The sequence below is a fragment of the Phaenicophaeus curvirostris genome, chromosome 2 (genome assembly GCF_032191515.1).
Source record: "Phaenicophaeus curvirostris isolate KB17595 chromosome 2, BPBGC_Pcur_1.0, whole genome shotgun sequence".
Lineage (NCBI taxonomy): Eukaryota > Metazoa > Chordata > Aves > Cuculiformes > Cuculidae > Phaenicophaeus > Phaenicophaeus curvirostris.
Window position 1 is genome coordinate 94,760,443 of NC_091393.1, and position 25,282 is coordinate 94,785,724.

The 25,282-nt window shown below is 45.7% G+C and overlaps 1 protein-coding gene across 2 annotated transcripts in view; it reads right to left on the reverse strand.

Moving 5' to 3' along the window:
* Positions 1 to 9,753, reverse strand: part of PELI1 (pellino E3 ubiquitin protein ligase 1) — a 46,776-nt gene extending 37,023 nt beyond the window's left edge. Inside the window, exon 1 of one of the 2 annotated variants that reach the window (XM_069850092.1) lies at positions 9,734 to 9,753. Coding sequence is in view for 1 of the 2 variants with exons in the window: in XM_069850090.1 (XP_069706191.1) it covers positions 7,139 to 7,151 (13 nt within the window). In the remaining variant the exon portion in view is untranslated. Of the gene's footprint in view, positions 1 to 7,138; positions 7,167 to 9,733 lie in introns of those variants that run through there. The other variant, XM_069850090.1, reaches the window with a different exon arrangement.
* Positions 9,754 to 25,282: the final 15,529 nt, after the last annotated feature.

The window sequence follows — 25,282 nt, forward strand, 5'->3', positions numbered from 1 at the left end:
CCACCTACCACAGGAATCAAGAGGAGATGATTTGGCTGTGAAAGTCATCTAAGCACATTAGTCTTCAGACTAATATGCATTACAATATAATTTGTCTTAAATTTGGTCTGCTAATCCCAGTGTATGAAGTGCATGGTAATAAACATTTTCTTATAAAACGGCTTTCTAGACAAATATATATATATCAACAATGGTTTAACTCTAAGAGATGCAAGAACAGCAGACTGGACAAGAAAAGCAGTCCTCATCTAAAGTTAAACAAATTCATCCTGAATTTGCCTACATTATCATGCAAGAAAAAAAGAATGAAACGCCCAAGAACCTACTTTTGGACCTTCTGGTTCTCTGCACTACCTGAAAACCAGAGAAAAACATTTAAAACTTTTCTCTGTTGAGCAGCAGTTTTTACTGATTACACCCTTAAGTTTCAGGGAATTTGAGCTGGATCTCTCCCATCCCTTTGCTGAAGGTACATTAAACAAAAATCCCCATAACACACACAAATAGCAGGTCTTTAAGTTGCATGTTACCACCAGGGCACCATTTACAGTTTATTATCTTCTCCCCACTAACTATTCCACTTCTGATCTTCACTACTGTTAAAAATATTTATCATTACAATGCCAACTAAATGGAACCTATAACCAATGTAAGAACAAGCCAGAAGCATTTTCTGTGTGAAAATAGATGATCTCTGCATCTTTCTTCCATTTCTTCTTTTAAAGCAGGAGAAAAAGGGCAAAAGCATGAAGCCACTTGACCATACCGAATCTTTAACAAGTCTAGAGCAAGCAATATTCCCCCTCTTTGTCTTCCTCGAGTTTACCAGCCTCATCGGTGTTGGCCATTCAAGCCTACACTTTGTCCTAGAGCCAAGATTGGACCACTTGCCATTCATGCACGGAAGACAGGCTCTACTATAGTGCATCTAAAGGAAAAACATCCCCCAGGAAGCCATGCATGGACAGCCAATGCATTCACACCACTTGTGGGCATCATAGAGCTTTCTGTGGAGTTCTTGAAGTGGCATTCCTAAAGCTGAAATCAAATTACCATCAAGGTTTGTCTCTGAAGACGGAGACAGCAGTACTGACCGAACAGTCCATAACCCAGTTTTTATACATATGAATAGTTAGCAACTTTGGCTTCCTGCACACAAGGAGCTTTCCTAGTGTCTTCTAGAAGATTTTGACAGCATTAGTAGCATGTTACCTTTTCTTTACTAAATTCAAAACAGAGTGCTTGCCCAAAAGAAAGAAGCTAGATCTGAGAGGAAGCAGAGGCCCCCATGTGCTCCTTCACTGTAGAACAGAAGTTCAAAGTCATCTTCTGCTAGCCTTGAAATACAGCAACAATCTAAATGCAGCAACTCGAACACCTATGTGCATTTATTTTCTTCCATGTTGAGCATTCCATCTACTCTCAATGTATTGAGAGTATTTAAAGTAGCTCAGGGAAAAGGTAAACCAAAGCCAAACAAAATAAAAATACATTAGCAGGAAATGGTGGAACTGACATACTTTTAGAATTAGCAGCATATCTCAAGAGGTGCATTACAGGAGGAAAATGAGCAACAAGTTCTTTAAAAGGAAGTGAATTACTTTATAGTAAGCCTCCACATGTGATGCATTTTGGATTTTTCTCCCCTAACCTCATATCAAATAAATAGTTCAGATTCATGATATGACGAAAGAACTATTGCTTATTTTCCCAGGTGAATCTTGTGTAAAACCAAGATTAAGGCAATATTTTTTCCTGTAAAAATATTGCGCTGAACTATAACTGCTTCAGATAAGTGGAAACGATATCCAGGTAGCATTAGACAAAATCTCAGTATACATATTAACACTTAAGAGAATAGGAGCCTTAAGATCTCTTGGCAGTAGTTCTTGGACAACTTTTATCATTTAACACTAATAATTTCTCTTAGGTCAAAGAAAACACAGATTAAGTATCTAAATTTGTACAATTTTAAAATCAAGTTGTTTCCTGTTGAATATTGTTCAGTCATTAAAACCAGAAGGAACTGAGGGCAGGGAAAGCAGGCACTTTGGGGCAGATATGTAAATGTCAGAGAGGGATGCTCTTAACAAAGAGAGGGAACTACAAACACATGCAGCCTTAAACCTGATCTTGCCACTAGTTTAACACTGCTTCCACCTAGGTACTTTGTGTGCCACCCCAGCCATCACTGATGACTTCTAGAGCAAAACCAACCAGCTGTACAGAAGCATTTCAAGGTAGATCTAACCCAGAGATGCCAATCTGGCTGCCCTGACCCTAAGAACAATTAAGACACTCAGTGCTATTGACCCAGGGTCCTAGAGGACAAGCTGGCAGAAGGCAATGATAAACTGTCTCAACAGCTGCTGCTTCACAGTTGCTCACTACTCTGTCAGACAATTAAGCAGTAGCACTTCAGGTCAGGGTGAGATGCTCCAATCAGATCACAGTAAGTTTGCGCTCGCTGTGTCTCCAAGAACTATTGCAGGCCTTGAGCTCCACCAATGCCAACAGCATATCTTAATTTTTCTTAACAGGAAGCAAATCAGTCCTTTCAAATTTGATCTTTGTCCCCCATCTTGCCCATGGAGTAAGGAAAATCAGTACCCCAGCTCAGGAAAGAGCATTGTTAAGCGTTTGCAATGAAGCCCAAAGGGTCATACAGTTGCAGAAACGTTGCATACTTAAAAGGCAAGCAGCTAACCCATGCAGATCACTCAGTTGGCAACAGAAGCAAAAATTCATTGATGATGGCCTATTTAAAGACAATTCTGGCTAGGCAGGGGGTTGTGTTTGGTTTATTGTTTTTTTTTGTTTTGGGGGGGAGGGGGAGGGATGAGGAGGGGGCACTGCTTGGGTTTTTTTCCTCATCTTCTCTTCAAGCCCTAGCTCCAATCTGGCCCCTGAAGAATCTTACTTGACCAACTTGCCCCAATCCCCAATCTTGCATCTACAAAACATTTTCTAATACATCCCACTTGCTCAAAACCTCAATCAATCCACAAAACAGCATTCTCTAGTGGCTATATTTAATCAACAACTTGATGATCCTTGTGAGTCCCTTCTAACTCAGGTCATTCTATGATCCTGTGATAACAAAGAAAATATTCTGTAGAACATTTCTGGTTTAAGTCAATTTAACTTCATCTTTTTCTTACCATCCTCACAGTCCATTTCTGTGCTACTCTAAAGACTTGTCTACAATGCAGAGCCTCAGCCACTGTAGCAAATCTCACAGACCCAAAGGGAAATGCAGCACTTCTTGTCAAAAGCTTTTTTTACCAAAACTGCCGTGCTTAGCTCCCTGAATACCAGATATGTAAACTAGCAGGCTGAAAAAAAGCACTATATTGGCAAAAGCCTGACTACACCTGGGACTTGAATTAAATTTTGTCAATTACATGGCGCAATTACTGCTCCTAACAGACTCATGCGCACCTTAGACCAGCACCTCTCCAGCCCAAACAGCTGTGCTATTAAAAATGCTTCTCCCAAAATGAACACTTTCCTTCCTTCTAAACACACATTTATGCAAGAAATCTGCTACAAACAGGGTCAGCACAGAAAAACATCTGGTTGACACAGCTGTATAGCCAACACCAAGGGAGATCAAGAGTGTTTCGAGCCAGCATGACACACATCCAAGTCTTCTACAACACACTCTATTGGCAAGTACTGCAATGCACGTGTGAATTAAGTGAATCCTCTTCCCAACAGGAATATAATTATGGGGTCAGAGTAAGGGGGCTTTTGACTGCTCCTATCCTGACAACTGCCACACGCCCTCAATTAGGAGGGCAAAATCCTAGGACCATCCCAGTCCTAAAACCATAACCAGAACTGCACAGCAAGGTTCAGTCCACTCCAGTCTTGAGTACATGAGATTTGAGACCAAAATTCAGCATTTAAATGAACACATACTGGGTGGCAGTCAAGTCACTATGACTGAATTCAGCAGCATGGATTAAGAAACAAGGTCAGCAGATTAACTTTTATTACCTATTCATGAGCTGAACCCTGCTCCTGCATGGCAGGGACCAGAGGATATGATCAATCTTTAACCAAATGCTTCCACCCAGGCGCTGTGTTCAAACAAGCTGCTGATTAGGTCACACTTGAGCCCCCATCCAGAAACATCACCTTCACCGCATTTAGACCTAGCATGCCAGCCAGGAGACACTGGCAGAGGCGCTGATGACCATCAACCTTCAGCACAGGGCACTAGCAGACACAACAGACTTTTTCCTGTAGAGCCTGTACTTTCTAGTCAACTCTTTTACATCCCTTCATGACTACAGGGTTATTCCAGAAAGGTCATTTTGAAAAGCTAGCAACAGCTGATCCTCCCAATCACTCGACAAGACAACAAAAAGAAATCTCTGGCGTCAGACTCACCTAGACAGCCAGTAACCTGTGCACTACCTCATGCCAAGCATCAATGCACCTCTTCCTACTTGAAGCAAGATCTCTTTTTCAAATCAATACAAATATGGGATACTTGGAAAAGAACATAATCATAGTGCAAGGCTGTAATGTTTCTGCAAATAAAGTAATTTTCAATATTTTTTACGGCTTTAGAAGACAGCGGCAGTAGAGTGAAGTCTGCTTCTTTTTGTAGTTTAAGGATGATTTCTAACATGCCAAATAGCTTCCTTCTTTTTTAAACTGTAAGGCAGGTTCTTGAATACATCAATTTAAACATTTTAAAAAAGAAACACCTACAATCACTTGTGGCTATTAATTGCAACATCCACTGCAAAATGTTAAGGCCACAAAGAACAGGCTAAGATGCTACCTCATTGTTCCAGCCTCCCACTAGAGAAGTGGCAACAGCACAGGGAGAGGGAAATCCATCTCACAGAAATCTAATCCTGCTCATGGCCTCCTGGGAGACACAGAGCCACTTCAGCTTTGCCCAGCTGACACAATCTGCACCTCATTGGATCAGAACTAAATTGCTATTTTGCTTCTTCCCCATGAATCTTTCCATTCAGGAAGACTAAGTGGGCCTGGCAGGGGATGCAATATTAACATTGGTAGAACTGGGGGACAGTAGGAGTATGAGATTTACTGGTGCATCCTGTTAACCAATACATTGAAAGGAAACAGAAACAGTATCAGATGGAAACACGCTTACTACTTTCCACTGAAACTCAGCGGTGTTTACCAGTGCTCGACCTATTTCCTACACCAACCATCTCTTTGCTGTCACTTCCTTTGACAGTTTGTCAGCACACTTAGAATCTGGAGATTAAGGAACAAATTGCCGGGAAGCAAAAGAACTGGACTTTTTCTTCCTGATGCCACCTACAGTCAGAACTTTCATGATCTAATCAGCAAGGTGTACTTGTTGCTAGCTGGTCACTGCCTCTGATTACTGGCGTCCAGCAGGAATTCTTAATCAACTGCGTAATTTCACTTACAAGTACGCACTTAAAGGTAACTTTGATTTCTCACAGAACACTCTCATTCTTCCTTTTTTAGCTCAGGACATGGATTAGCATCTATGAACAGCTTGGAGTCTTCTGCTTTCCTGTATTAGAGAATCCCTGCCTGAGAACATATTATATATCAAAATATACTTGTAATTAGTTCCTTCCAAATGACTAAAAGTTTTAAATACCACTGGCTGCGAGCAGATGATGCTTTGTTTTATATCTACAAACACACAGTCTCTGGCTATAAAACCTGAAATAAAAGAATCCTGTTTGGCCACGCCTAGTTTTTTAACAGACACCAGTATCGATAAACATAAAATGGTTGTAGCAGACAGACTGTACTAATATCTAATTTCTGCTTTAACTTAAATACTGGTAGTAACTCAACATTTTAATTTCCCAGATGAGCACTAGCATGGTGACCTGCTGCATTGAGAAATACATTTTGGTGTTTAGTAAGAACAGAAACATTTGTTAGGCACACTTCACAGGACTACCCTTAGCACAGCATAGGTGGCCCTACAAGCTTAATTCATTTGAAAAAGGAGCTGTTTAAGGTACCCAGTAGGTGCCTATATACAACCAAAACTCATTCCTACAGCTTCCTGCCTGGCCATTCATAGGACTTCAAAAGAAGTTAGGACACTTATCTTACACGGCAGTAAAAGAATCTAATTTTCCGACTAGGCCTGCTCAATTTTCTACAAACTAGGCTTTTCCTTGGAAGGAAGGAGGGTGGGGGAGAGGAGTGCAGGGCTGTCCCATGCAGATGTCTGAACTTTGGCACGACATTAATCACTCCAGAACCACTGGCCTAAAACATTACAAAGCCACACAGACCGCACAACGCTTGGAAGCTAAAATCTGAATAGCCTGTTCAGCTGAAGCTTTCATCTCCACTAACCTAGTGGTACCTTTTGGCACAAAAAGTGATGGAAGATGTATCATCAACAGGTCATCTGGCTGCTGCTTTGTAAAGAAAAGAAACAACACAAACTAAAAACTGAAAAGCTGCTGAACAGAAACTGGAAACATCCTTTTCTCTCCAGCTCTCCCTCCACCCCCACGTGGTTTAAAACAAAAAAAAAACCCACATCGTCCTTTGGATGCAGTACCACCAGCTCTGTCTAGATGAAATGCTTTGTAATTTTACTCGTCAAGAAGTGTGTTTTCAAGGCAGAGGAGTCCAAGCAAAAACAAATGGGGGGCCTTTAAAATGTAAGGCCAGAAACAGAGTGTTACAGCTAGACTGCTTTTTGCTTGCATGTATTCTAGAAGCTGCATTTCGTAATGGTGAAAAAGCTGCAGTTTTTGAGGGGGTAGTTGAAAACAAAGGGGAAAAAGAAACAAGCTTTCAGTATAAAAATTATAATGGCTTTAAAATATCCCTTTTAAGAGGCAAAAATTATTCAGCTGAAAACACAACAGCTCCTCCTCTCCTCTGTCTTTTAGAAATCTCCTCCATGGCTTCCACAGGCAGAAACGTTCCCCTGCTATTAGCGCTTCCTGAAACCGCATTATTTAAGTATGTAAAAAAAAAAAAAAAAGAAAGAAAAAAAGAGTGAATAGAGAAAACCACGCAAGTTGCACTGGATGGCAGGCTGCTCACAAAAGAGCGACGGCTGAGGATATAGGAGAGAAACCTTGCTATTCCCTTAAGAAGCTTAAAATTATAAAGACAGAACTTATCTACTCACTGTCTGGATTCATCCAGAGTAAAATATCATCACATTTGGAATAGCTAGAGAAAATAAAAAGCAGCAAGCTTTTCTGTCAAGATTTTGGAGGTTAACACTGCAAAATAAAATCCCCCTTTGTTTTGTTTCCCCCCGCCTTTCCCATTGAATGCTCCGGCTCAGGGGGCTGCGATAAATGGAGCCTGCGCTTCAGGGGGACGTTTTCCTCCTCGAAAAGAAAATCATATAACACGACCACGGTCAAAAAAAACCCGCTTCCCGAATTCTACAAGACCTCGAAGCCCACGTACTGAACGAGGTGGGGTTTATTTTTGTTTTAAAGTGCTGTTTTTCCCGAGGGCGGGAGGCTCGGCAGCCGCTCCATGACAAAGAGCTTCCCCGTCACATCCAACACCAGAACGGGGCTCGGCCAGCTCTGGGGGTGGGAAGGGGAATAAAAAGGGGGTGAAAAAAAAAAGAAAGGAGGAGGGGGGGAAGAAAAAGAAGAAAAGAAAGGAGGAGGGGGGGAAGAAAAAGAAGAAAAGAAAGGAGGAGGGGGGAAGAAAAAGAAGAAAAGAAAGGAGGAGGGGGGGAAGAAAAAGAAGAAAAGAAAGGAGGGGGGGGGAAGAAAAAGAAGAAAAGAAAGGAGGAGGGGGGGAAGAAAAAGAAGAAAAGAAAGGAGGGGGGGAAGAAAAAGAAGAAAAGAAAGGAGGGGGGAAGAAAAAGAAGAAAAGAAAGGAGGGGGGGAAGAATTAGAAGAAGAAGAAAGGAGAGGGGGAAGAATTAGAAGAAGAAGAAAGGAGAGGGGGAAGAATTAGAAGAAGAAGAAAGGAGAGGGGGAAGAATTAGAAGAAGAAGAAAGGAGAGGGGGAAGAATTAGAAGAAGAAGAAAGGAGAGGGGGAAGAAGAAGAGGAAAAAGAAAGGAGAGGGGGAAGAAGAAGAAGAAGAAGAAAGGAGAGGGGGAAGAAGAAGAAGAAAGGAGAGGGGGAAGAAGAAGAAGAAAGGAGAGGGGGAAGAAGAAGAAGAAGAAAGGAGAGGAGAGGGGGAAGAAGAAGAAGAAAGGAGAGGAGAGGGGGAAGAAGAAGAAGAAAGGAGAGGAGAGGGGGAAGAAGAAGAAGAAAGGAGAGGAGAGGGGGAAGAAGAAAGGAGAGGAGAGGGGGAAGAAGAAAGGAGAGGAGAGGGGGAAGAAGAAAGGAGAGGAGAGGGGGAAGAAGAAAGGAGAGGAGAGGGGGAAGAAGAAAGGAGAGGAGAGGGGGAAGAAGAAAGGAGAGGAGAGGGGGAAGAAGAAAGGAGAGGAGAGGGGGAAGAAGAAAGGAGAGGAGAGGGGGAAGAAGAAAGGAGAGGAGAGGGGGAAGAAGAAAGGAGAGGAGAGGGGGAAGAATTAGAAGAAGAAGAAAGGAGAGGGGGAAGAATTAGAAGAAGAAGAAAGGAGAGGGGGAAGAATTAGAAGAAGAAGAAAGGAGAGGGGGAAGAATTAGAAGAAGAAGAAAGGAGAGGGGGAAGAATTAGAAGAAGAAGAAAGGAGAGGGGGAAGAATTAGAAGAAGAAGAAAGGAGAGGGGGAAGAATTAGAAGAAGAAGAAAGGAGAGGGGGAAGAATTAGAAGAAGAAGAAAGGAGAGGGGGAAGAAGAAGAAAGGAGAGGGGGAAGAAGAAGAAGAAGAAGAAAGGAGAGGGGGAAGAAGAAGAGGAAAAAGAAAGGAGAGGGGGAAGAAGAAGAGGAAAAGAAAGGAGAGGGGGAAGAAGAAGAGGAAAAGAAAGGAGAGGGGGAAGAAGAAGAGGAAAAGAAAGGAGAGGGGGAAGAAGAAGAGGAAAAGAAAGGAGAGGGGGAAGAAGAAGAGGAAAAGAAAGGAGAGGGGGAAGAAGAAGAGGAAAAGAAAGGAGGGGGGAAGAAGAAGAGGAAAAGAAAGGAGGGGGGAAGAAGAAGAGGAAAAGAGAGGGGGAAGGGGGGCACAGAGAGAAAGAAAAAATGGGGGGCAAGAGAGAAAGAAAAAATGGGGGGACGAAGAGAGAAAGAAAAAATGGGGGGACGAAGAGAGAAAGAAAAAATGGGGGGGCGAAGAGAGAAAGAAAAAATGGGGGGGCGAAGAGAGAAAGAAAAAATGGGGGGGCGAAGAGAGAAAGAAAAAATGGGGGGGTGAAGAGAGAAAGAAAAAATGGGGGGGCGAAGAGAGAAAGAAAAAATGGGGGGAAGAGAAAGAAAAAATGGGGGGAAGAGAAAGAAAAAATGGGGGAAGAGAAAGAAAAAATGGGGGGAAGAGAAAGAAAAAATGGGGGGAAGAGAGAAAGAAAAAATGGGGGGAAGAGAGAAAGAAAAAATGGGGGGAAGAGCGAAAGAAAAAATGGGGGGAAAAGAGAAAGAAAGAAGGGGGAAGAGAGAAAGAAAGAAGGGGGAAGAGAGAAAGAAAGAAGGGGGAAGAGAGAAAGAAAGAAGGGGGAAGAGAAAGAAAAAGGGGGGGAAGAAGAAGGGGAAAAGAAGAAAAGGATCAAAAAAAAAAAAGAAAAAAGGAGAAAAAACCAAAATACTCCCCAAACCGCCAGGGAAACAAAACGAAAAGGAGAGAGAGAATTCGGAGAGCTCTCTGTAAAGGGCGCTGGGCCGCGCGGCGGTACTGACCCCGGTCAGACGGCGGGGCCGGGGCTCCTCGCGGCTCGGGGCTCGGCGGCGCTCTGCGGCCCCAAGGCGGAAGCGCGCGGCGCGAGGGACGCGGCCCCGCCCCGCGGCACGCCGGGACCTGTAGTTCCGGCGTGAGCAGCGGCCGCGCATGCGCCGCAGCACGGGCGAAGGCGCCGGGGGTGGGGGGGGGCGATTGTATGTGCGGACGGATACACGCGTGTGAACGCGCATACGGGGCGGGGGGGGGGGGGCGCACGTATAGAGGGGGGCGTGCACGCCTACGCGCACTACACGTGCATACGCTCGTGCACGGGGGGTGTGTGTACGTGTGCGTGTGTGTGCATATATCCGTCTGCGTGCACGCGCGTGTGTGTGCACGTATGCAACACGGGTGTGTGCGCAGGGGTGCACAGGCGCGCACACGGGTGTGCGCACATACATGGTGGGGCACACGTGTACAGGAGGTGAGCTCACATACACATGTGTGTGCACATAGAGTGGGGCACAGGTGTGTACAGGGGGGTGAACACCCAGCGTGTGCACATAGAGTGGGGCACAGGTGTGTACAGGGGGGTGAACACCCAGCGTGTGCACATAGAGTGGGGTACAGGTGTGTATAGGGGGGTGAACACCCGTACACATGTGTGTGCACATAGAGTGGGGCACAGGTGTGTACAGGGGGTGAACACCCAGCGTGTGCACATAGAGTGGGGTACAGGTGTGTACAGGGGGGTGAACACCCATACACATGTGTGTGCACATATACAGAGTGGGGCACGTGTGTACAGGAGTGTGCATGTGTGTACAGGGATGTGTGCAGACAGACACACGTATGCACGCTCACACACATAGACGTGTGCACACACATATACAGTGGGGAGCACGTGTGTACAGGGGTGAGCACACATACATGTGTGTGTGTGCACGCAGTGAGGTGCATACGTGTACAGGAGTGTGCATGTGTCTTCAGGGGGTGTGAACCCATACACATGCGTGTGCACACATACAAAGTTGGGTGCGCGTGAGTACAGGAGTGTGCACGCATGTACAGGGAGGTGTGCAGACATACACGTGTGTGTGCACACGGTGGGGTGCATACGTGTACAGGAGTGTGCATGTTTCTTCAGGGGGTGTGCACACATACACATGCGTGTGCACACATACAGAGTGGGGCACAGGTGTGTACATGGGGGTGTGCACATGTGTACAGGGGGGGAACACCAATAGACATGAGTGTGCACACTTGTACAGGAGGGTGTGCACACATACATATGGGTGTGCACACATGTACAGGAGTGTGTGCACACATACACATGCATGTGCACACATAGTGGGGCGCATATGTGTACATGTGTGTACAGGGGGGTGCACATGTGCATGTGCACGCATACAGAGTGTGGCACGCGTGTACAGAAATGTGCATGTGTGTACAGGGGGGTGTGCACACATGTACACGTATGTCAGGACATATATAGGCATGTGTGCACACATGCCATGGGGTGTGCATACATACAGAGGGATGTGTGCACACATTCACACACATATGCACATAGACATGTGTGCATGCACATCTGCATTTGTGCACACATACACATGGGCGTGTGCACACATGTACAGGGATGTTTGCACACTTAGACATGGGGTTAACACACATACAGGCATGTGTGCACTCATACAGGTGTGAATGTGTGCACACATACACATGGATGTGTTCACACACCTGCACACAAGTGTGCATGTGTGTATGTATGTATGTACATGCACATAAGTATATGTGTAGGCACATATATTTTTGTGTGCATATGTATATAGAAACATAGAATCATGGAATGGTTTGGGCTGGAAGGGACCTTAAAGATCATCTAATTCCAACCACCCTGCCAGGGCAGGGATACCACCCACCAGACCAGGCTGCCCAAGGCTCCATCCACTTGGCCTTGAACATTTCCAAGGAGGGGACATCCACAGTTGCTCTGGGCAACCTGTGCCAGTGCCTCACCACTCTCATGATGAAGAATTTCTTCGTAATGTCTAATCTAAATTTTCCACCTTCCAATTTGAAGCCACCATGTATGTATATGCATATGCATGCACAATGTATATAAGTGTATATCATAGAATCAGCAGGTCCAGGGAGGTTATTCTCCCTCTGTACTCAGCACTGGTGAGACCGTACCTTGAATACTGTGTTCAGTTCTGGGCCCCTCACCACCTGGGGTATTGTGTTTGATTCTAGGAGCCAGAGGTGATCCTCAAAGGCCGTTACCTGGGCTCAGAACTGAACATGAACAAGATGGAATAGGTTCTGCCTGGCGTAAAATCCCAACGCCACTCAGGCTCACCCCCAGCACTGTGTTGTGGATTTTTTACCTCATTTCTTTGCATGAGTGAAATAAAGAATCCTGGATATTATAAGCCACGGTGTGCTGCCCTGATCCTGTCCAGATGCATGCTGCTATGTGCGCAGGGGTGCTTAGATAAATATATAAAAACATGTTTCAAGCAAGACAGGGAGATTACTCTGTATCATAGTCTGCTCCAGTAGTCCTGTGATGATGGCTGTTACAGTAGCTCTCCAAGAGCATTCATTTGGACAAAATAAGTTCCTGAAATAAATACTTTGAAATACTATTTCAGCTGAAAGGCTCTTATAGCGATGAAAAGAAAGACTATATCAATTGATTTTGTTCTGTATTTTCTCTGGATTAAGGGAAATCACAGCCTGGATGTGGCCTTTGAACTTACTTTGGGGCTTTTTTGTACATAATAAACCCCAAAATTTTAAGGTAGACAGGCTTTTTACCGCTACATCACTCAGACAACAGCAATGTCCTGCCTCAACGTGACACACAAAGTCAACGGAGATGCTTTCCTTGCCATCACACCGAGAGCTGCTGGACTATTAGCAAGGGTTAGAAATAATTAGTGGTGCTAGGCTGTGTAAGCACAGCTCTACTAGTTGTTAACCTGAGATTCATTTGCCGTGAGATTTTAAAAGAGAGATTAAGAGATATAACTTGCTGCTTCCAGATTATAAGAACAAAAGGGTCAGGACAATCATCTTTTCTGACCTCAAAACACTTAACCCAGGGCATCGCAAAACCATCTTTTGCCTCAAAGGTGGTATTTCTTCCAAAGAAGCGTTCACACCCAAGATAAAAATAGCCCCAATGGTAAATCCGCCCCCCCTCCCAGCCTTTGGTTACTGCTGCAAAAAACCCCCAGTGTTAAAACTGAGCTCTCCACCAAGCATTTATTGGTTTGTCTTTGGATTTGCTGTAGCTTTGTGTTTGGCACTCGGCAGCCCATTATATCTGCTTTATTTTCAACCTAGGTATTTATAGCCCTCTGATCAGGGCATCCTTTAATCTCCTCTTTGCTGAGCTACTGATACCAGATTCCAGCATCCCCTATTCCTTCTCTACGGGGCAAGATTTACCCTCACCCTACATCTCCCCATAGCTGTTGGAGGTGTCACTTCCCATGGGATTTGGACACAAGGGAGTGAGGAGAAGCTCCTGGCACCAGCCCTGGGACTGAGAGCCCTTGGGGTCTCACCTGGGAAGAGGCCACATCTCAACCCATGGACCAGGCACTTCCTACCCTGGGATGGGGGGCAAAACCTGGGGGAGATGGGATAGGGAAGAAGGTGAGGGAGTAGGTGGAAAACTGCCGCAATCACAGAGAGGCATCACTCCGGGATGAGCCTGGTGCTGCTTTACATGCTCAGAGCTTTGCGTGTCATGAATCACTTGCCACACATGTGATGTAACATGACAGTGTTAACAGATCTCATTATTATCCAATTTACTAGGGGAAACTGAGGAGTGCAGCGGTGAATATTATGCCTGGGGCATACTGGGGCTAGATTACAGGAGACCTCACACTGCCATCCCGTGCTTACTTTACTAAGCCATATAGGAATTAGATGCAGCTGGCAGAAGCACCCATGGAGAAGGCTAAAGAAGGCCTGCAGGGATGAACTCTGCTTTCATGATACAGAGCCTTGCCCCAAGCATTCATTTCCTGGCACAGAGAACAGTCCCTCTTGCCATGTTGAATGGGGGCCTGCTCAGCTCCCAGGAGCTGCTCTGGGCTGCTGTTGCCCACTGTGCTCTTCTGTTGTAACTGATGGCTTTATCACTTTGACACTTGGGGGGCTCTTTCCTTGTTTCACCCAGCTGTGCTACCCCCCTGCCAAAGCTGAAGAGCCAATGAGGGACTTCCAGTATCCCAGTATCCCAGCATCCCAGCTGCAGCCTTGTCCCTACTGCATGGCGATGAGTCCCGGGTGCCAGCAGCACCAGAGCCGAGCCTGACCGTGTCCCAGGAGAGCACCCGCAACATCTGCAGCAGGACAAGGCTGTGGTTACATTGCTCACCATCTTTTATTTAACTCTAAATTAGCACCTTTGTGATGAATACCCTTTGATGGACTTCTGTTTCATGAATGGGCCAGATCCTTTCTTAAATTCATACAAGCCTTCATCCTTTGCACAAACCCCTGGCTCGGCTTCTCCTGGCTCAGCCCTGCTCCACTTGAAGTTCCATTTCTGATCACTATCCTGCCTCAGGGCTCATTTCTTTCTCAAACACAGTTCAGAGGAAGCTTAAAAGACAAGTCAGCATTACAAAGCATTCCTCTTTTGGAGGAACACTTTTCAGAAAGCTTTTATTTCCCTAGTTTTAAAAAAATAAAACAAAACCAAAAGAGGAAACAGCTGAGTTTGGTGACTGCTTTCCTTGTTTTTAATGCATGCCCCTTGCTATGGGAAAAGAGCAATCACTTGAGGCTTACAGTCTTTGGAGACATACCTAGAAGAATCTGGTGCTGAAAGCTGGGTTTCATAACTCAGCTGCCTGCCTGCAGCAAGCCCAGGGGCTGGTTTTTGCTGTGATCTCAACATGTCCCCATCCCCTTTAAGCTTGTACCACCCCATGGTGAGACAGCAGGGAGCTGAAACAGAGAGACTTGGTCTTTTGGAGGGACCTATGCAGGCCTGAGGTGCTCCAGAACACTGGATAATTGGTTGGAGAAGGGAGGGTAGGTAAGTAGAGCATCACCTCTGCTGATTCATTTCTTTTCAGATCGTTTTTTGCCTCCTGGCACCAAAACTTGGATCTGCCACCCGGCAAAATAGAGCTCTGAAATTATCTTTGATATTTAAACAACTAATATTTGTTTTCTGATGGCCACATACTGTTCCAGTGTTAGTGTAGAACAGTCTTTCTGAGTCATATGCAAAAGAAAATGACACATGGTCCTTACTAATGTTCCCATCAGAGCACGTATGGTCCTGTGATGTCTCTGCAGTGATGAAGAAGCGGTAAAGGCTCTTGGCCAGGTTTCAGTGCTGCGCTAAACTGCATATGGCCCCTGCAGCAATGGCTCGTCCACATCACATTGCTCCCATCTATATTATTAAACAAAATGACCCCAAGTGATAGTGGCTTGGCTGGGCTCATGGCCATACCATTGAGTGCCCTGTGTCTCCAAAAGCATGTGGCTGGTCCAGAACTTCCTCTCTGGCTCCAGTTCATCTTCTGGTCATGCCCAGATCATCTTCTAGACCTAGGCTGCCAAGTTCAGCTTGCCAGGATACTTCACCAAGTCCTCCCCAAACCCTCAAAGACACCCCTTATTCCTGGGGGAGAACCTGTGTCCCCTAGCAGCATCCTTATACTGCTCTCAGACAGACACCTCCCCAGGCTGTGAAACAGACGTTAGTATCCCCTTTCTCATCCAGCTTGTAAGATTCGAAGGCATTAAAACCTACACCCAAACAAACTTCATCCGGGACTGAAGCTGCTGGGACCGAGCGTGATAGCAGGGTGCTGGGCAGCTGCCAGTGCCACAACACACAGCTGAGCATGTCTGCGTAGGTAATCACCATGGCTCAGTGCCACGAGCTGTGATTAAGTCATTAGTCAGACTTCAGTCACGTGAAAATATTTGAGATTGCAAGTCAATGCTAAGTTCCTTTCTGGAAGGGTTAAACAAATCAATATTTAGTGCTGGCTGATGGGAGGTCCAAGTACAGCAGACATAAGACATGATGCTGTAACCCAGAAAGCAGCCACCACCCTGCTTGTCAGATTTCAGGTTCTTTGAAAGGACCGTGCTAATTCCTCCAGCTAATTACAAACTCAACCTTTGGTCCGTCAGGACTCAACATTGAATCATGGTAGAAAAACCAAACCACCCTGAGCCTGGCAGCTGATCCCTCCTTTTCCACACCCAGCAGTGGGGACGTGTGCTTGCACCTGTGCTGCACTTAGGCAGACTAAAAGGGTGGCTGTGTAATCATTCACAATCAATCAGGCTGATAGTGTGTACCAATTAAATTATGTTCTTCCACCGGTTCTCAGAAGCATGATTTCCTTTGACTTAATAAGCAAACATCTACCTTATCAAGGCGTATTTGCAGTGATGTAAAATCAAGGGGCACTTCATCGTGGCAAAGAGGAGAGAGGGATGGATCTGTTGCACCAGCACGGTGTCCGGTGAGGATGCTTCTGATGATTGCATTGCAGTTGGGCACCTGGATAGACACTCTTCAATCCTGCTAATGTACATTAATTAACGACAAGGGAGAAAAACTGCAGTCCTTTCAGAGGACTCCTCTTTGAAGACAACCGTAAAAGAGGAGCATAAGCAGCACATGAAGCCTCCTGCTGTCCCTCCGCTAAGAACAGGATTGCACTCTATGGGCTCTGGTGTGCGTTCCGTTGCTTTTCCTCACATGTGGGTCTATAGGGAAATTTCGTTCAGCATTTGCAGTGCCACCAACTCTACCCTACTAGATGCAGTCAGCCCTCCACCAGCAGCACCCTAGAAGCATCCCGTGGGTGCCTCAGATGGGAAAATGTGCTTAGTGGCTGCTCAGCCTCACCGTAGTCCTCCTATAGACCATGCAAACACAGACCTCAGCTTTTCCAGACACCCACTCCCAAAATGAAAGTCTTATTTTTTTAATACATGTTTTGCAATTCTCTTCGTCTTTTGTTGTTCTCTAAAGCATGATATCTGAAGCTGCTGGCTGGAAGGACATCAGTCACATGCAGTTTCCCAGAGAGGATGACATAGTAGCATCTCCCCCTCACTCAACCCACAATACAAACAGAAAAATAGAGGAGGCAGGAGTTATTTTAGCAAGGTATGCTTAAATGTATAATTAAGCAAAATGAAAACACCGTGCATTGCTCATTAGAGATGGTGTATCAGTCTGGAGAGTGAAGTAACAAGAAAATTAGTACATAAACATCAGCTTGTGAGTGCTTCCAGTGCCTGTAGGATGGGTCCACTTTATAGGTGACCTCCACAACCCCTTTTACACATGAGGAAGCTGAGGCAGAGAAAAATGAAGGGACTTGACCCAGAACACCATCACCATTAAGGCCAGTTCAGGAGCATGAGCGATGGACATGCTGGGATGGTACCTCACCCATATTTTAAAAGGACAGTCAAGCAGTGAGGACACCCATAGCGCCCGTATCTCATCCAGATGATTCAGTCTCCCCTCTTGTACCCTCCTTTGAGAATAGTATCCTTTGTTCCCTTGCTGATTTAGCACTTAGAAACCAGTCCATGCCATGTTCAAGCCCGTGCTGTCTAACCATGCGTTAGCTGAAGAAACAGAGTAGTTTTCAAGTACTCAAATCCCAGGAAAACAGACAAACTCACGTAAGTCTATATACTTTTGTTTGCATTCAAAATAGGCAGCCAAAACATTTTTTTTTCCTTTCATTTTTTCCCCCTCCTCTGCATGTCATGGAAAAAATCCTGTGCTTTCTGCCTGGGAACTCACATGCCAGAAGGCCTGCTGTAGCTCTGATTTAAGCCACATGAGCTGGCTGCGTGGTAACAGAATAATACACTTTCCTCGTCTTTCCCCCTCAAAAAATATGATTAACCGTGTCTTCTGGCGGGTTTGGAGGCTGGCAGTCCAAGGAAGAAGTTAAAAGGAAAGAGGCCACAATGGACTCTGTCAAAAGTAGATTTGTCTAATCATTGCCCAAGGGGAATTTGCAGCCAGGACCTGATTAAAAGCTCCTCCAGGGGCCAGGCTGGCACAGCCACCTTTAACGCTTCCACTCATTTTGAGGGCTGTGAGATGCCTACAGCAAGACACATGGTGGCCTAGCTGTGACTTGACCCACCAGTTCTCCTCTGAGTATTTCCAGTGCTGCTCAAACGGAGGCTCAAACACCACCAATAACATGGGTGACATCTTTGAGGAAGTGTAGAGCCTCCTACCAGCTGCAGAAGCACTGGGCATTGAGTTTTAGAGGCTCTACGTCCACAATTTCAAATCTCTCCTGTGGGACAGGGTAGCAGATCTTGATCTTTCCTCTGTGGACCAGCCAGTAGTCATTGTGTTTTCTCCTCCTTTGCAGTCTGCATCTGGATGCTACCATTGTTTTGGAGTTTCTTTCTGGTTTTAGGGGCACTGCTGGATTTCAGAGTCAAGACCTGGCCATTCATAGCCAGATTTCATTCCTGGACTGATACAGCTGATACCAAATCCCCTTACTTTCACCTAGAAGAGCAAAATGTTTCCTGCTGTTGCACTTTAATTTGTGTTTACTGTCACTGAACTTTGTTTGATGTTATCTTGTCCTTCTGCCTAGGAAAACTCCTCTCATGCAGCCCCTCAATTTTACTTGGGTTCACCTGAAATAAATCGTTGTGATATTGGTGAGAAAAAGGCCTTGCTCTGAATGTTATCCAGACGATGAAGAACACCACATCCCAGGTGTCTGCAGGCTTGGCGTATGGCATCTTGCTGCAACCCAGAATGAATCAGAGCTGTGACAGCACAGACTCACTAATAGAAGCCAGCATCCCACCTTCCCAGCAAATGCAGAGCCCTGGCTCTGGTGGCTCTACCAGGTCCTGGGTGAGGCTGAGGAAGATGTGGTGTTGTTTCACTCACTGCTGGTGGTCTTAGATCCAATGGGGTCTAAAGTCTTTCTGACGGACAGCCCCTAAAACACATTGGCAGTGCCTGTGACAACAAAATAACGTGTGCCAGGGTCACAGCTTTGTTTCGGCCCAGGCCAATAAGCTCAAGCATTGCCCAGGCATGGTTAGGAACTCATGTGAGCTGGAGATCACTCAAAGGAGGCAGTTTGGGTGGGTTCACTTGGTCTGGGGCTGTAGGAGACTTTGACAGCAGTAGTACATTGCCAGGTGGCCTCAGAACCAGGAGCCACCGAGGGTACACTTAATTTATTTACATATCTCTTGTCTTTGAGGCTCAATGATGGTCTGGGAGCCACTGGCATAATCCAAGTTCACCCCACATCCTCCACACAGGCACCACCAATGCTTCTCAGTGTGAATGACCAACATGATGCTCACCAAACCAAGCTGAGGTTCACAGCCATGGGAAACAAGGCTTTCCCAGCAGGAAAACTGGCAAACATGCTATAGTTGAAAAGCTCATAGCCTGGTTGTATGAAAAGGGGAAAAGAAGTTAAACTGTCTGCTCATAGAGTGCCTCATGAGTCACTCGAATACTAAGGTGTGGTATCACAGCCTGCAGAGCTCAGCAGATCCACCCTTGCTTCGCTGCCTCCGCGGCAGGAGCCAAGCAGTTTTTCAGGGCTGGGTGTTGACGCTGTTTCTGGGTACGAGCGATCACCTGGGGAAGACAGGCTTGCTCTGGGGCTGCCAGGCATTGTCATCCTGGCAAATCCTGATGGGAATGAGCCATGCTGTGACGTAGCCCAACCATACCAAGAGCAGCTGCTACTCGGCTCTGGCGCTGGCAGAAACCATTGCTTATGTTGCTTTGGGATGGGGCTCACAGATGCATCTGATGGTGTTGTTTTGCACCACTCAGCATACCAAAGGGAGTAACAAACACTGCAGAAGCAACAGAAAGCACTGGAGTGTCCAAAAGGAGGTTTTTTCTTGCTGTGTGACCTCTGTGAGGCCGGGAAATGTAGGTGCAGTGTCCACGCCTGGATGTGGAGGCAGGAATTTTCCCTACCTAGCAACAGTTGTTATGTAGCAATAATACTTGGCAATTTTCAAGGCACTTGAGAAATATTAATTAATCTGCACATCGGCTTTGTCAGGCAGGCAGCTAAATATTTTCATCTGTGCTTTACAGTTTAAAGAAGCAAGACAAAAAAAAAAAAAGGGAGCTTGTCCACAGTCATGGCAAGAGCAGCTGCCGAGATGTAGGCAGTGCTCAGGAACTACATCAGGACAAGAGGGCAAACCAAAGGAAAACCAGCATGCTTATAGATAGCACATCAGGAAACTCAAAGGAAGCCCGTAGTTTTCAATGCAGAGAAGCAAACCTTCCATCAGAAGGACTTTTCTGCTGCTCACACTACTGTTTCACAGCTTGGTTTAATTATACTGATCACTTCAATGATGACTTATGATATTCACCTTCATTAGCCATTGGTGGCTGTGCTCAGCTGCCTCAACTTCAGAGCTATCGATGTCTGCTTTAAATAAACCATGAGTAAAATCAGCTGGGAGACAGTGTGTCTGGGCTCTCCCCTGGCATAACTTATACAGAGGTGGCTGGGAATGCAAGACCAAAGCCAAAACTGCAGTTTAACCCTGGCTGAGCATGGGCATAACCTTTTTCTGAATGTGTTGGTGCAGGGAGAGCTTCTGTCTTTGGTACTGAGGGTGATGATGTGCAGGGAAGACTGGGGGAAGTCAAGTCGTATTCACAGCACCATCTTCAAATCTGGCTTAGTGACAGCATAATTGCTACAACTCATGATACGTAAATGCATAGCTGATGCCATAACCTGGTGCCAGACAAAGTTAATCTGCCCCAGCACCCATTTTCCACAAACAAACAGAAATTCAGGTCACAGTGGGGGTAGTCATGTCCTTACAGCTGAGTGTATGATGGCTGGAAGGGCAAAGCAATAACCAAGAGGACACATGGTACCACAGCCCTCACAAGGCGCAGGGCTGCATGGCCAGGGAGACAAGGTAGATGCTGTCCCACCCCTGTGAGAGACACTAAAGGCACTGTTGCAGTCAGGCTTCCCTTCCTGGCAGTGTGCTTTCCTCACCTTAACCCAGAGTGAAATATAGAAAAATCACGAAACACCAAATACAAAGATAATGAGGTGGTGTGATGCAGCTGCTTCGTTTTCCCTTCCTTATGGTTTATCATGCCCTTTACAGCTTGTGATTCCCACTTTACTGGTTATGCTGCACAGGGAACACAGAAACAAAACTTTCAGTGATGCTGTTTGTCAAAGCAGAGGAATATGAACTCTGCAAAATAAAAGCAGGTAGAAAGGTGAGATACTGTTGCTTTGTAGTTAAAGATGCTGCAGCAATGCCAAGTGCCCTTTGTCACTTCTGTCTGAAGGTACCCAGTTATAATCCCCCAAAATAGAAGAGGATGTCTGCTAGCAAGCAAGTCCCCCCAATACTGACCACAAAAGCTTTCCTCCACAATGTTTATTTATCAAAGTATTATTCTGCAAATTAGTTCTCACAATAAATCCACTTGTGCAGATTTTATTAGCAGAGACCAGTCACTCATTAACTGCTATGGCATGCAACTTGTTTAAAATATAGTAAGGCACCTGTTTGTAATTAGGAATAAATAAAAAGCATAAGGCTTTTACATTGCAAAAGCAAAATCATTTTATCATGAGTAGAACTGGTCAAGACATCAGGGGTAAATAACGCTCTTTGTGCCTGTGGCTCTCTCAAATGTCTGGTGGGATGCTGTGTTTATGAATGATGCACTGGGTACAGCACCACTGCCGTTGGGTAATTGGACACTTAATTCTCATTGTACCTTTTGTACTTTGCCATGAGATGACCGATGCTTTTGAAAAAAAAAGAAACTAAGGAAGAATTGAGATCATTTCAGTATAAAGGATGCGATTTATGTATTTCTGCACTTCATTCAACCTTTATAAACGTTTTTTTCCTGACTCTGAAAGTGCGTGGTAGAAAGGTAGCATAACTACATATTCTTTGGGGAAGAACCTGCCCATGGCAGGTCCTGAGAGCTTATCTCAACTTGCTTTCTTCTTGCTTTCCATTGAGTTAAATTTCTCAGTGCTGGCTCTGATGTGCTGTAACTGCTGTATATTTTGGCTGGTTTCTCTGTTGTGTGCCTTGTTCTTTGCTGTGACATACAACACACAGTCTCTTAAGAATGGAATGGACTTTTGCACTCTCATCGAGAAGAATATTATCACTGCAAAACTCTCTTGTGTAGGCACAGGAGTGTTTACGAAGGCTTATTTTGGGGATCACATATCCAGCTTCCCAGAAAGGCTATTTGCCACCTTTTCGTGCTGTGAAACCACAAGAACACAGTTCCCTCTGCTTTAAAGGCAACTTTAGGTTGCCAGAGCAGATGCTGCTGGTGACCGTGCTGGAGGAAAAAGCCACCCTAGAAAGGGATGTGGGACCAAGTTCCCAAGCTTGTTTACTTCCAGTTTCAAAGGCAAGAGGAAACTCCCCCAAGTCCTAAATGCACACGAGCCTGCACCCTGTTGCTGCTGCCCTCCCCACCCCTCTGCAGTGACGGGCAGGAGTGCACCCTGCTCCGCACCCTGCTGCACTGCGGGAATGGGGATGTGAAGTACCTAATGTGCACCAGGTACCTGAGCCCTTTGTTGCTGCCAGTAAAACCAGCCATTGTACTGGTTTCCATGCTGTGGCAGAGGCCGTGGCGGAGCATCATGTGTGTGCAGGCATCACTCACAACCAGCACCAATGCAGACACAGAGGAAAGGAGAAAAATGGATTTCTCTTTGATAGAGGCTATCCACCTTCCCCTGTCTGCTGGCTGGTGAGCTCATTTACACTGGGGCAGGGAGGAGAGGACGCGGCGTCCTCCTGGATTGGCCCTGGCCAGGAATGCTCAGCAAGGGGACCGCCAGCACAGCATCAGGCTCTTCCCTGCCCACATGCTACCACTTAATCCACCACTATCCTCCCAGTTCCCCTTCAGAAAAGGTGGAGGGGGTGGGTGGGGGGAAGCTGATGGAGGCTCACAAACTCCTGGTTTCTGTATGTCTTCCCGAATATGTATACAGATTTTGATACAACAGCCACACTATTTTTAGTTTCCTTTCGGGTATGTTTGGGAGCAAGCCCTTAACTGTTGCTGTGCTGCTATAGAAACCGTATCCATGTACACTGACATGTTTACAATTGTTTTAAACGCCATAAAGTTTCAAGGGCAAAGTTGAGCAGCTTATTTCCATTAAAGTCACTGCCCTGGTGTGGCTTTCTTTTACTATTATGTTTATTAATTTAGGACCCTTCTCCGCTTCATCCGGCCCCATGGAGCTTTTGCTTTGAGAAAGGCTTGCCAGGTCTCACTGCCACAGTGCTTGGCAAACCCAGAGCAGAGCAGAGCAGTTTCAAACCTGGCTTGGGGAACAGAAAATGGTTTTTTCTAGCTCTCTGCAACCTCAGCCATAGGAGGGTAGTTTAGCAGATACCAGGGCACGGCAGAGCTGCCTGCCTTCTGCCTCCCTTGGCAGTCACTGCATAGGATTGTTCTGCTCTTGTGGGCAGCTCACCATCTATCTGGGGCAATGGAGCAGTGGCCTGACTTTAAAAGAACAACACAACAACACAAGTTTAGACTTTGGGAAAGCAAAAGGTTTTTTATTTAACTTTTTTTTTCATTTCCTAAAGTTGGGTTTACCTACCCTTTTTGCTTTGAAGGCATAATCTTTCTCCTACAACAAAGATAAGAAAAGAGGAGCCAGATGAGGAGCACAGCTTTCCCTCCATCCTTAAAGTAACAGCCATCATCTGCAAGGCAAGTTGAGGGCACAAGTGGATCCCTTCCCCTGGAGCACTAGCCCCTGAATGACCATGCCAGGACAAGGGAGCACCATCTATGGACAGGCAGGGATGAAGGGCAGGGGACGCTTTGGGGTGTCTCAGCACCCATCAGATCACCCAAGCACATATCTCCTCCATTCATCACACTGCCTGAATCCCATTGCTTTGCTGCATTGAGCTGAATACCCCAGCAAAGGAAGACAGTCAGGCTCAACCACTCCAGACTGGTTTTCCCTGTCCAAGTGCATCCATGGCAAAGCCCAAAGCAGGATTTGGCCTCCAGGGTCCATGTCTGCATTGAATGCTCCTTGTTTTCAGAGCTGTGAGCTCCTGTAAATCTCTGTAAGCACATTGCTAAGCTTTAGCTGGTTTTACCTGAGTTACCCGAAATCACTGGAAATTGGGTCTACATTGAAGCAAAGGAAACAAATGGGGTTTTGCACTGAGTTTGCTCCTAATCCAATTTAATGCCTCCAACATTGGCACCACTTGCTTTGCCACTTTCTTGTGCAAATATGCCTGTGCTTACCTGATTATTACTTGTCATTTCATCCCTGCCACCTTCAATTATTTATGTTTGCTAGGTCATGCAATACAGAACAAAAAGGACAACCAAATAAGTAGCATTTGTAGCAACACCCAAACAGGTAAATAGAGGCCAGTGTTGATGGTTAGCTATAGGCTGCCATTTGCCTGAGCCAGCAGTTTCATCCTCCATATGTCTGCAAAGAGTGAGAAATTGGTCATCTGACCCAATGTCTACCTTGGTGGAACATCCTGTGCTGTGTTCTGCCATGCAGAAAGCCCCAGGTGAGCTAGTTGATCCCCATAAGATTATCATGGGGCAGAAGCAGTCATGGTCATGACCCAGATCTTGGCCCGATGGCTGGTTTCTGAGTGGCTGGGTAATAACAGGTTTTCGCTTATTGATGTTCTCACCAAAAAGCAATTAAAAGTTGACATCCAATAATACCCCAGAGCTTGTTGTGTAAAGAATGTATTTGCCAGCAGCTGGAGTTCATACCCCTCAAAGTCCAGGCTGACGCGATAGACCATAGGATGTGCCACTAGACTCATCTTGGGAGCTGTTTAGAGGGGGAAAAGGCACGAAGAATTGGATGCCGCTAAAGATCTCATGCCTAGCTGTTGCACTGTGAGTGACCCCTTACACAGCAAGCCAGGCAGTGATTTCCGTGTCGCCATGAGGACAAAACCTGCCTCTGCCTCCTCCTTTCTACTCCTCTTCCAAGGTCTAGCAGCAGGTCCTATGTGATGCTGCGCTGCTGCTAACTGTGCAGGGCTCAGTAGTGTTGTAGGTAAAACAGTCTCAAACCGTGCAGTTTTGACTTTATTGATTTTTATTGCTAGTTAACACAAACTTCTCATTACCCTCCTGCATATAGATCTGTCCAGGTGCTCAAACCAGTTGGATGCTCATGAATAAATTAATTTGCTGCTCATGCATGAATTAATTGGGTGCCCATGCATCAGCTGATCAGGTGCTCATGTGTGAGTCATTTGAGTACTAATGCATGAGTCATTTTGGTACTCATGCATGAACTGAAAGGGTACTCATGTGTAAATTAATCAAGCACTCATGTGTGCACTAATTGGTTTCCCAGGCATGGATTATCTGGGTGCTTGTGCAGGCAGGAACTGGGTGCTCGTGCATGAATTGCTAGGGTGTTCATGTATGCAGAAATACCTTGCTCATGGATGAACTTACTGGGTGC